This window comes from Taudactylus pleione, unplaced genomic scaffold (assembly GCF_031769625.1).
Source record: "Taudactylus pleione unplaced genomic scaffold, aTauple2 ptg000019l, whole genome shotgun sequence".
NCBI lineage: Eukaryota > Metazoa > Chordata > Amphibia > Anura > Myobatrachidae > Taudactylus > Taudactylus pleione.
In genome coordinates this window covers 20095634-20108761 of record NW_028284421.1, presented here as the reverse complement: position 1 = coordinate 20108761, position 13128 = coordinate 20095634, and the positions used below count along the sequence as shown (strand labels likewise).

At 45.2% G+C, this 13128-nt stretch overlaps 1 protein-coding gene across 2 annotated transcripts in view; it reads right to left on the bottom strand.

The window, feature by feature from the left end:
• Positions 1–13128, bottom strand: part of LOC148540392 (hydroxylysine kinase-like) — a 118437-nt gene that overhangs the window by 11858 nt on the left and 93451 nt on the right. For both annotated transcript variants that reach the window (XM_088445822.1, XM_088445828.1), the window contains exon 4: positions 9945–10128. In XM_088445822.1, the coding sequence (XP_088301948.1) occupies positions 9945–10128 (184 nt within the window). The remainder of the gene's footprint in view (positions 1–9944; positions 10129–13128) is intronic.

Genomic DNA, 13128 nt, shown 5'->3' with positions numbered 1-13128 from the left:
ATGTGTATGGGATCATTGCCACCAATGTCCACTGCTCATTGGCAGCTTGTTTTGTGGGGGGTCCAAACACACCAATCATTTCAGCCACAAGTGGCAGTCCCTGTCACTTAAGTGATTGGTTTGTTAAATTGTGAATGTCCTGTTTCATATATACAACGTAAGGGTGGGTTGGAGGGCCCAAGGACAATTCCATCTTGCACCTTTTTCCTTTCCATTATGTGCTGGTTGGGGCATTGCTGCCTGACATTTTAATGTTATGGTTTATGAATGTCCAGAAATTGTAGTGGCCACAGACAGTATCTCCTGTATGCCCCTTTCATTTTTTTTAAAGAAAATTCTGAACCAATTGCTGCTTGTTGTGTCAACTCGACGGCACAAATCGCACATCAGTGACATTCAGCCAAGGGTTCTCAGCCCTTAAGGCTGCTAAACGGCCCAAAGGCTGCATCCTGCTTCATGGCCCAAAGGCCAGCTGTAGTCACTCCTCACCAGCCCTCAAGGCTGTAATAGCCACAACTTGCCAAAGTTGTAGGCCTCATGGCTGTTGCAGGACTAATCATAGCTCTGTATTCCACTACTACTCAGCCCCAAGGATGCATCAACAATTAACTATCAATTCTTCGACCAGGGGCTGCACCAATTATCAATTCAGCCAGTGGCTGCGCAAATTATCAATTCTTCAGCTAGGGGCTGCACCAATTATCAATTCTTCAGCCAGAGGCTGCACCAATTATCAGTTCTTCAGCCAGGGGCTGCTCCAGTTATGAATTGAGACAGTGGCTGTACCAATTATCAATTCTTCAGCCAGGGGCTGCATCAATTATCAATTCTTCAGCCAGGGGCTGCACCAATTATCAATTCTTCCTACAGGAGCTGCACCAATTATCAATTCTTCAGCCAGGGGCTGCACCAATTATCAATTCTTCAGCCTGGAGCTGCACCAATTACCAATTCAGCCAGTGGCTGCACCAATTATCAATTATTCAGCCAGGGGCTGCACCAATTATCAACTCTTCTTACTTCAGCCAGTGTCTGCACCAACTATCAATTCTTCAGCCAGTGGCTGCACCAATTATCAATTCAACCAGTGTCTGCTCCAACTATCAATTCTTCAGCCAGTGGTTGCACCAATTATCAATTCAGCCAGTGGCTGCACCAATTATCAATTCTTCAGCCAGGGGCTGCACCAATTATCAATTCAACCAGTGTCTGCGCCAACTATCAATTCTTCAGCCAGTGGCTCCATCAATTATCAAGTATCAACTCTTCTTACTTCAACCAGTGTCTGCGCCAACTATCAATTCTTCAGCCAGTGGCTGCACCAATTATCAATTCAACCAGTGTCTGCACCAACTATCAATTCTTCAGCCAGTGGCTCCATCAATTATCAAGTATCAACTCTTCTTACTTCAACCAGTGTCTGCGCCAACTATCAATTCTTCAGCCAGTGGCTGCACCAATTATCAAGTATCAACTCTTCTTACTTCAGCCAGTGGCTGCACCAACTATCAACTATCAATTTTTCAATCCTCAAGGGATACCCCAACCATCATCTTTGCACAGTCCTCAACTGTATTTATCAATCAGTTTTGAGCCAGCTAGCTGGATGCAACCTTTTGGCCCTTTAACTAGATGAAAGAATCAATATTGTGAGCTGTGAGGTGGTTAAAATTAACTGGAAACGAGTGGAAATAAATGTTATTGAGGTTATTAATACTATAGGAACAAAAAAGGTCCATTTTATGTGATTTTAGCTGTTTTTATGACTTTTTAAGAAAAGATCCAAAACCAAAACCGAAAAACAAAACATGGAGCTGAGGTTTTGGCAAAAACAATCCAGATCCCAAACCAGGGGAGATCCAGATCTAAAACCAAAACCAAAACACGGGGGTCAGTGCACATCTCTAATTAATCTTAATGTTTACTGTTTGCTCATTTTTGCACTTTACTAGAGCCATATGACAATATCAACAGAGACTTGAATGTAGAGAAAACTATATTGTATTAGAGATGTGCACAGACCCCCGTGTTTTGTTTTTTGTTCAAAATCTTCATCGTGTTTTGGTTTTGGCAAAACCACCCTCAATTTTTGTTTTGTTTTGGTTTTGGATCTGTTTTTTTAAATTGATAAAAACAGCTAAAATTATGTAGATTGGACCTGTTTTGTTCCCATAGTATTAATAAAATCAATATTATTTATTTCCCCGCCTGCCGCCAATGTGGCTAAGGCTAACGATGTATTAATCCCACCCACTTTTATTAACATTTTGAACTACCTGGGCCTGGGGTGTGATTTATCCATCTTTGCTCCCCAAGCTGGGTACGCTACTACCTACAGAGATCTACTGGACAATAGAATGTTCCCTAGTAACCAATGGGATAGAGATTCAGAGAACTTGCTTAGGAGTCAGTGGGGCAGCTGCAGAGTTGAATGCAAGTCGGTTTTGCAGACCTACAGTACAGTATCTTGCATGTTTTGCACTGTACACAAGTACAGGCGATGGTGAGTTGTTCACAACTTATTTGCTTCTCCACTTATTGCTGAAATAATTTATCTGGTTGGTAATGGGGCTTTTATAAATTGGCTAAGTTCAGTAAGGATGTGTCAAAAGAACTGTGGGCTATGTAGAGCTGTGCGTATGTGTAAATACACCTATTGCCAGATGTATCTTTTGCACCATTTATAGGGCTGGTGCAAGAGCACACTGATGATTATGACGGGTATAAAACCAAGCATACGGAAAGGAGTGGTTTACCTGCAGAAATGCATATAACTCTGCATAACTGCAAATAACCTCTAGTTCTGTGCACACAATCTGGGATCAATTACTGCCGATGTGCATTCAACTCTGCATCTACTCCAGTGGGAATGGGTATGTAATGCTGGCTGTCGGGATGCCTCGTGTCAGAATACCGACAGCCGCCTCCCGATAGTTGGTATCCCAACAGGGGTTGGGTAAGTATACTTACCCTCCTTCCTTCCCACCCTAACCCTCCCTTCTTGTAGCCTAACCGTAAGCCTCCCCACCCTGCACCCTAACCCTCCCCCCTTAATGCCTAAATCTAACCCTCCCCGTTAGTGCCTAACCTTCACCCCCCCCCCCCGTGGTGCCTAACCATCCCCCCTAGGGGTGCCTAACCCTAACGTACCCTCCAAAAACCTAACCCTAACCCCGCTACGCTCCCTAAACCTGACCCTCCCCCCGGCTAACACTAAGGGCGCCCCGGACTTACCTCATTCGGCTTGGCGTCGTTCGGCGTTCTGATATCAGGATTAAGATAGGCATCGGTATTTCAGTGCCTATCTTAAGTCCCTTGTCGGGCTGTGGATGTCGTTATTGAGACCGGTGGCAATGCAGCTGCCAGTCTCATAACTACATCCCCTCCAGTGTGTCTAATTGTAACCATTGGTATAGCTATATTTTAGATACATATAATTCATACCTTGTTCTTAAATCATGCATGCCTACTCTCCCGGGAATCGCGGGAGGCTCTCGATTTTTTGGGCAACCCCCCCGCGATCCCGGAAGAGTAGGCATATCTCCCGCATCCCACCCACTTCCTAGTGAAGTGGACAGGATGGGGAGATTTTACCAGAAATTATCGGGTCCGTAGGGAATGGACGGGGCTAAATGGGGCAAATAGTGTAATTTAGCCCCACCCTTACTCACGGACCCACGAATCGCAGGTAGTTTCTGTAAATGGGGCGGGGCCTAATGCCATCTATCGTCTGGCCCCGCCCCCCGAAGAGGAGAGCAGCAGGTCCCCTCATGCTGCTCCCAGAAAGCTGCCCAGGAATGTAGGTAAGTATGTCTTAAATTACTGTAGTGTTCTAAATCACTGTTTAAAAAAAGCAAAAGGAAAAAATACTAGTAATTGTGACATTTGTAAAACAGCTAGTACCAGTGTCAATATCTTGTGGGTATATTATTTACCAAAGAACAAAGAGCATCAGATACTGTATCTGTCCAATAAATATTTTATTTATTTAAAAAGAAATGTTTTAATTTGTTTGAATTTGATTTTATTTTAACAGTACAAACACAAAACTAGTACATGTGCAATTGCATCACCTCTAAATAAATGTCTTGCTATTGTATATGTACAGTATATGAGGGTGTTGAATGATATGTTGCCATGGTCAATGTTGACATTGACCATGGCTACATTCATCATGTAGACATCTGTCCCTGGTGGCCCAGCGGTGAGTTACCTGCTGCTGGTGGTTGCAGTAACTACAGAGAGGCTTCTGGGTTTTGGCCTAGATATGACCATCACTTCTACAGTAGGTCAGACCTCCGAACCTTCAGAATCCTGATAAGTATTCCCTAACCCTAATCTCTACCCTAATCTCTACCACCTAATCCTTCCTCTAGTGCCTAAAGCTGGGTACACACTGGCCGATATATTGGCCGATCAATTTATCAGCCAATATATCGTGCCCCCGTCGGCCAGTGTGTACAGACGATATGTCTGTGAACAACGTCGTTCACAGACATATCGTATTGGCTGTGCTGCACAGCCAATGAACAGATATGTCTGTAGACATATCTGTTCATCGGCAAGTGTGTACGGGCGATCAGCCAATCGCCCGTCCACAGGGTCGCCGAGAGGGAGGGGGGAGCCGTGAGCGGGTACTACTTACCCGGGTCCAGCACAGCTCCCCATCCACAGCAGCCCAGCACACGTCAGAGCCTTCCGCGATTAGGCCACACCCCCAGTCCGACCCTCGGCAGCATGCAGATGATGGTCGTTCAGTGTGTATGAACAACCATCATCTGCAGATATATCTGCAGATCACTCGATCTGCAGATATATCGCTATAGTGTATGTATACTCACCTTAAGCCTAACCCCCCCACACACACAGCCTAACCCTTATCTCCCTCTAGTGCCTAACCCTTACCCTCCTGCCCACAGCCTAACCCTAATGTTGACATTCTGATCATTTCAACATTTTGAGAAAGTCATCATGTTGCCTGTTGACATTTTAACAATGTCGACATCATAACTCTCGACATTGTGATTACATCTCGTATATGAAGTCAATGCAAATTCTTATGTCAGTGGTTCCCAGACTCAGTCCTCAAGGCACTCTAACAGTCCATGCTTAAGTACAGGTGGGTTAATTATAGGGGTGAGCGGGTTCGGATTTCTGAAATCCGAACCCCCCCGAGCCCCCTTCGGTCCGAGGCCGATCCCAGTCAGGCTCGACTTTTCCTGCCTGACTCGGATCTGAAATCGAGGCAAAACGTCATCATCCCGCCTTCCGGGTCTCGCGGGTTTTGGATTCTATATAAGGTACCCGCGTCGGCGCCATTTTCTCACTCGGCTGTGGACAGTGAAGAGGGAGGGTGGGAGTTAGGGCTGGCTGGGCTGTGTAGTGTAGTGCACTGTAGTGTTGTGCTGCTGGTGTCCATAGGGGCTGTGTCCACTCCTCAAAAGTCCATAGGGGCTGGCTGTGTTGTGCTGTGCTGCTGTTGTCCATCGGGGCTGTGTCCACTCCTCCAAAGTCCATAGGGGCTGGCTGGGCTGTGTTGTGCAGTCAGTTGTCCATAGGGGCTGTGTCCACTCCAAAGTCCTGTGCAGTGTCCCAGTCCTAAAGTGGTGCTGTAGTGTTGTCCAGGGAGTGCTCTGTCCATCAGGGGTGCTCCCCCCAAGTGCAAAAAAAAAAAATATTTTTTCTGTGTTTGTGAATTGTGTGCGCAGTAGCCGCACGTACATCAACAAAGTAGTGGCAAGCGTGCGCCTGTGTCATAAGTAAAGGGCCGGCTGGCTTGACTGTTAAAGGGTGCTGTAACCCCCAAAGTGCACTCCAAACAAAATAAAAAATTATTTTCTGTGTTTGTGAATTATGTGCACTGTGGCCGCATGATTATCAACAAAGTAGCGCCAAGCGTGCGCCTGTGTCACACGTAAAGGGCCGGCTGGTTTGACCGGTAAAGGGTGCTGTAACCCCCAAAGTGCACTCCAAACAAAATAAAAAAATATTTTCTGTGTTTGTGAATTGTGTGCACTGTGGCCTCACGTGCATCAACAAAGTAGTGCCAAGCGTGCGCCTGTGTCAAAAGTAAAGGGCCGGCTGGCTCGTCTGTTAAAGGGTGGTGTAACCCCCAAAGTGCACTCCAAACAAAATAAAAAAATATTTTCTGTGTTTGTGAATTGTGTGCACTGTGGCTGCACGTGCATCAACAAAGGAGCAGCGCCAAGCGTGCGCCTGTGTCCCATAAGTCTGTTAAAGGGTGGTGTAACCCCCAAAGTGCACTCCACAAAAAATAAACAATTCTTTTTTTTCTGTTTGTGTGCGAAATGTATGCGCAGTAGCCGCACGTGCATCAACACAGCAGCAGCGCCAAGCGTGCGCCTGTGTCATAAGTCAAGGACCGGTTTGGACATCTGGTCCGGACTGAAGGACGTGCCAACAATTTCTGACATGTCTACTGTCATTGCATATGATACTGTCACCACTGACAGAATGGTGGAGGAATTATTTTCTATGTTTGTGAATTGTGTGCACTGTGGCTGCACGTGCATCAACAAAGGAGCAGCGCCAGGCGTGCGCCTGTGTCATAAGTAAAGGGCCGGCTGGCTTGTCCGTTAAAGGGTGCTGTAACCCCCAAAGTGCACTTCAAAAAAAAAAAAAAATCTTTTTTTTCTGTCTTTGTGAAATGTGTGGGCTGTAGCCGCACATGCATCCTCAAAGCAGCAGCGACAAGTGTGCGTCTGTCTGTTAATGGGTGGTGTAACCCCCAAAGTGCGCTCCAACAAAAATAAAAGAATCTTTTTTTCTGTGTTTGTGTGTGAAATGTATGCGCAGTAGCCGCACCTGCATCCTCAAAGCAGCAGCGACAAGCGTGCGTCTGTCTGTTAAAGGGTGCTGTAACCCCCAAAGTGCGCTCCAACCAAAATAAATGAGTTGCACCCCCTCCAGTGTGTCCCCCATAAAGAGTGTTTAGTGCAGCCAGGAACCTTGTCAGCGAAAGGCGTAGGAGGTTGCTTCCACAAAATGTGGAGAAGATGATGTTCATAAAAATGAATTATCAACTCAGGGAGACCAGCCTCCAGAACGTAAATAGGGACCTGTGGTGGTGGATTCCAGCGGGGACGAATTAATACTCTGTGAGGATGAGGATGTACACAACACTGAAGAGGGTGAGGAATCGGTGAATGAGGAGGATGAGGACGACATCTTGCTTCCGTAGAGCCAGTTTGTGCAGGGACAGATTAATTGCCAGCTTGTTTTGTGGGGGCCCAAACGAACAAATCCTTTCAGCCACAGTCGTGTGGCAGACCCTGGCGCTGAAATGATTGGTTTGTTAAAGTGTGCATGTCCTGTTTATACAACATAATGGTGGGTGGGAGGGCCCAAGGACAATTTCATCTTGCACCTCTTTTTTTTCTTTGCATTATGTACTGTTTGGGGCCTAGTTTTTCAAACTGCCATCCTGTCTGTCACTGCAGTGTCACTCCTAGATGGGCCGCGTGTTTGTGCCGCCCACTCGTGTCGCTTAGCATAGTCATCCAGCTACCTCGGTGCAACCTTTTGGACATAAAAACACTATTGTGAGGTGTTCAGTGTTCAGAATAGACTGGAAATGAGTGGAAATTAAGGTTATTGAGGTTAATAATAGCATAGGAGCAGAAAAACCAACACATTCTGTGATTTTAGCAGTTTTTATGCTTTTTTTTCAAAAAAATACAGATCCAAAACACAAAACCCAGAACCCAAAACACGGAAGGGTAGTTTTGGCAAAACCAATCCAGATCCAAAACACGAAGAAAGATCCAGATCCAAAACCAAAACACAAAACACGAAAAGTGGCCGGTGCACACCCCTAGTTAATTAGTACCTCATCTCTGTACTAGCATAAATATCCTGAAAAGCTGGACTGTTAGGGTACCTTAAGGACCAACTTTGGGAAACCCTACCTTATGTGCTTACTTGTAAACATGGAAGAATATATGACGGGGTGTTTTTGTGGTCTCCAGCCATGTGATCCATGTATGTATACAGTAGGACTCAATGTGCGAAACAGAGATATGTAGGATAGGATGGCATTTGTTTTTGTAAAAGTTCTATATAATGTTTAACCTATAAATGTATGCAGTTTAGAGTACCAGTCTGATGTATTACTCTCAGGTGTATTTGCAGCTAGACAAAGTCATCTTTCCATATTACTGACTTTGTAACATTGTCACACATAAAGTATAGGGGATGTTTTGTGTATTTGGCCTACGGTGGCAAAACAGGTAATTATAGCTGTATGTAATCAGAAAATATGACCCATTTGTAGTGAATAGGCCCAGAAGTAATCACCAGAAATTAGATTTCATGAACTTTGTATGATAAAGTAACTGCATTTGATGCCCTATAGCTGATCTAGGTTTGTGCTGCAGAGGGACTGATGGGTAAACTGAGGTTTACAACCTCTGAGTCCTTTGAAGCCAGCCAGATCAGGAAGGGGGAAGAAAACCACCTACAGTATCATTTGTGAGATGCAGGCCCGCCAAGAGCCGCGCCGGGGCCAGGTAAAAGGAAGCGTGGCCTAATCCCGGGAGGCGTGGCCACGCCCCCTTAAAAAAAAATTCTGCACCGCTTCGCAGCCCTGCACGCTGGTGAGGGGGGCGCTCTGAGCCCCCTCAGCCCAGCGCAAAGCCAGGAAGGGCGCGATCAGTGTGATAGCTCCCCCCCACAGGCATAGGAGACTGCTGTGACCCCTGCACGAGCAGTCTACCACAGCAGTTCAGCACACGCTGTGTGCTGGGCTGCTGTGAGGGAGGCGGCGGCGGCTGACGTGGGCCCACGCCGGGCCCCTCTGGAAGCCTGGGCCCAGGTAATTTGTACCCGCCCCCCCGCCTCTCGGCGCCCATGGTGATATGTTAACATAGCTGAATCTTATCTCCCATGCAGACAGCTATGGGACACTGTGGGCAGCTTAGCAAAATGTGAAAAAACTGTTCTGTATCATTTTAACAGAAGAATGTGTGTGTCACATAATTTATTAACAGTTGGCACTGGGAGAGTTAACCAGAAAGGTGGGGGCTAGGAGGGCCCTGCTCTGCATAAGAGTGCATCTCTTCTATCCAATTTGTCCATTTTTGGGGAGCAGCCTTATGGTTCAGTCTGAAACTAAAGGGGTCTATCCATTAGGCGACCTGAAAAACTGAACGACTAGTGTTCAGTCCTTCAGGTCGCCTAGGTGCGGTGCCCACACTGAACGGTTTTCACTAAATGCAGGGGCATTTCTAGAGAAGAGGGGGCCCGTGTGCAGTCTCCGACATGGGCCCCCTCCTCTCTGCCGGGCGGCCGGCAGCACACTGAGCTGTGTGCGCCCAGCGCCGGAGTTATAGACTCTGGGCAATAGAGTGCGCCCAGAGTCTATAGAGTATGCGGTAGTCACCGGGAAAATGGCCACGGTGGCCATTTGCCCCTATACTTCTTGTGAGCTCCTGCACACAAAGATATGCCTTATTGTAAGTTCGTATTCTCTGATTCCTCCATTTTTTTTTATTTCTAAAATTATTTGCATATTTATATATATAATCTGTGTGTCATTTTATTAATATTTTTTGTAACTAAGCTTTGAAAATATTTTTTGGATTAAACACAATTAATCTAGCATACGTCTCTGTGATTCTTATTGAACTTGTGAGCCTGTGCGGCCCATGCTATCCTGTGGGGTAATTGAAGGTGATTTATTAATCATTTGTTCAGAGAACGCAAAGACTCCATAAACTTTTGTAGTGGCAGTGAAATTGTGTATTTTGTTAAGTGACCGAGGTGCCCGTCGTCACGACCAGCTGATCCAGATTGCTGTATCTGTGAGTCAGCCCTGGATTATGACACCATTGTGTCAGGAACCCCTATATTGTGTGCAATAAATGCAGCAAACCCAGGACTTTGGAAGGAAATGGTTATAGTACATTATATATTTCAGTACTTACATTTGCGAAAATGTTTCAAATTTTCTTGCACAGAAGCCTCATACTGTTTAATGACCACTTCGATTACTTCACGTAAATTGTCTTCTTTAATAACATGGGTGTACTTTCTCAGCAATGGGATGTTTGATAAGTTCCAAAAAAATTCGCCACGGTCAAAATATTTCTCATATGGATGCTGGAATTTCTGAAATAATGTTTTCAGGTATGAAAAAAATATAGTCATCAATGATATTGTTGATTATGGGCTTGATTCGGATTTGGGAATAGAGTAAGAAAACCATGCTGCACTGCAGGTGGGACAGATATAAAATGTGCAGAGAGAATTAGATTTGGGAGGGGTATGTCCAAACTGAAATCTAAATTGCTGTGTAAAAATAAAGCTGTCTAGCATTTATAGGCTACATGCAAAAGAGGCCAGTATTTGCCCCACATGCAAAACAATGTATATATTTGCACCCCTTGCATTGCAACATGGTTTGTCCAGGTGCTCAGTTACTTGCTCTATCTTACTCTATTCCCAAATCTGAATCAGACCCTATTTTACTACTTAGCACACCAATGAAGTTTATTATCTATTAATAGTGAGAAGATTAAGACGCAGGTGTTCAGTACATGCTGGACATTTTAAAGATTATTTATGATACAATTGCCGCGATGATAGAGGTGGCTAACAAGCATTATCTCACATTATCTGACAAATGATTGATCATTTATGTCTTCTCCTATGCAAGGAAGGATTGGCACCATCACTAACCTACTATATTTGGGGGTGATTCAAAGGGGTTGATTTACTAAAGAGCGTGTTCTCCAAGATGGCGATCATTGCTGGCTTTGACCGATGGTTTTAAAATGGCAATAGGAATAAATGATAGACCAGACTTGTTTAGTTCCATTTTATCTATCAAAGTCACCAATAATTTGCGGCTTTCAAAACATGCTCCTTAGTAAATCTACCCCAAAGTCTCCTTCCCCTTTAAAGACAAACATCATCCACCAGTAATACTGTATTATGCAGAAAGACGACCCTTCAACAGATAGCACAAATGCAGGGTCTGAAATCTTTTCCACCATTTGTGAGATACTGTTCCTGGTGCTTCAGCAATACTCACTTCTGACATACAGTAGGAGAAATGACAATATCAGCTCTATACTTATACCGTATGTGTCCTCAATGAGCACTGTTTGATTTTTATCAGTCAACATGAAGTCCAGGGAAGGGGCAGATGTTACCCGATTTCTGGACTCTATGATGTTTCTGTAGTGTAGGAGATATTATCTGGCGATCACCCACTGATGCCCACAGTACATACCAGATATCTGACCAGGTGGGGAAAAGGCTTTAAAAAAAAAATTCCCCCCATCACTGTGGAGGATAAGTGGAGAGTGTACACCTTATTCTTCAGGTGTATGCAGAGGATGAGTTCCCCTTTGCTTGGAAGGGATGAAATCTGACTTGTGTTACATCTTGTGTTTCAAAATGAGATCTATACATGAGGTTCAAAGTGTTTAGAGAGCTTTTATAGTGGCATCCCCTTGTTAGCACAGAGCCAAGCACTTCTCTATGTCCTCAAATTACACGATTTTTGCATGTCCTTTAAGGTGGCTGATAGGGAGAGTGTGCAACAAAGAACATACATAAACTAAATAAAATGGAAGATTAAGTAATATAGAGCCTGATTCAGATATGGATGCCATTAGCAACACTGCTACCTCTTTGGATGCAGCAGTGATGATAACATATGCTAATGCAGCAGGAGGCATCTGAAGATGCAGCATCAGATCACCATTGAGACCTTTTCGGATCACAAACTGCCCAGCCAGGGGGCCAGTAAATCTGCGTCAGAAGATGCAGACTCTGGCCCTGACATGTCTACAAGTCTACAAAAAGAGACATGCCCCCGTTTTATAAAGTGGCCCCTGTCACCACTCCCTCTCCACCCTTAAATGGCTACAGAATGGGTCATGTGCATGCACACTCTGCCCCACCATCTAAGAAGTACCCCACCAGCCAAGAAATATGCAATCCAATGTGAAACAGGCTCATAGTCCTGGAATTTTGCATTAGGTCTGGGAATTCTCCCAGACCTGGTGACAAAGAAAGGGGATAGTTGTGTGCCAGGTGTCTGAATGGGCTCACTATTGGACAAGGGCATGGGATGGTCTGAACTTCAATAGGTGCTTCTTCAGGGGTCTCATTGTCCATGATGATGCTCCATTTAAAAGATGATGGGTATTCCGACACCCTTAGTTGGTGTCAGGTGAGGTGAAGGTGTTGGCTGGCTCTTGCAGGCAGTAGTATTAGGCATCTGATGTAGGGATTCAGAGCCCCGTGGGTCCTAAGGCACCAGCAAGTCCACCACCACCAGAAGCACTGAACATAGTACACGGCTGTGCACACACAGAGCTGCACTGTGCTGTGACATGTAAAAGAATGCTAGAGGTGTGAATATCTTAGGGATCAACAGCGTCTAGTAGCCTGCTGTAAGATGTTACAGACAGTGCTGCAGAGGGCATGCCTAGAGATTGGTAGCCTGGCTCCGTGGGCTCCTCCTCCTGCCTCACCTTGCAGAAGCACAGGTAGCTGAGGTTCTAGGAATGGTGGACTGCCAGAGCCTTTCTGAAATTGGTGTGAGAGTGCTGGAGTATTCCCATTTAGTGGAGGCTGATTGCTAATCCCAGTGCTGTGATCATGACAACTGTGACATCACTGGCCTAATTGTTATGTCTTAAGTGCCAGTGCCACCTTCTCAGTATGTGTACCTGACCGAGCAGGAGGGCACCAGGATTTTCAGGAGAGTGGGTGCTGGTGTCCAGCTCAAACAGGGGAGGTAATATCTATATTTATATGACTAACTCTGAATGTTGATGTTATTCATGTGTCCATATATTCTATGATTATGAAGAACCAGCTGTTATGGAACTAATTACAGTAGGCGTAAATTTTAGCATATGTGGGGAGAAAGCCTGCCAATCTCAGTCAACATCTAGGTGAGGCTGGTGGACAATGTGCATAATCAAACCACTCTATTGTCCCCTATGGCAATTAAGTTTGAGATGAGCAGACATCTATCTGATATGGCCACAGATTTATAATGCCCAGGTATGGGCACATTATAACATTCATCAGTGTTTCCATATAATTAAAGTGAAAATGGTTACCATCTTACCACACTGGTGGGATCCC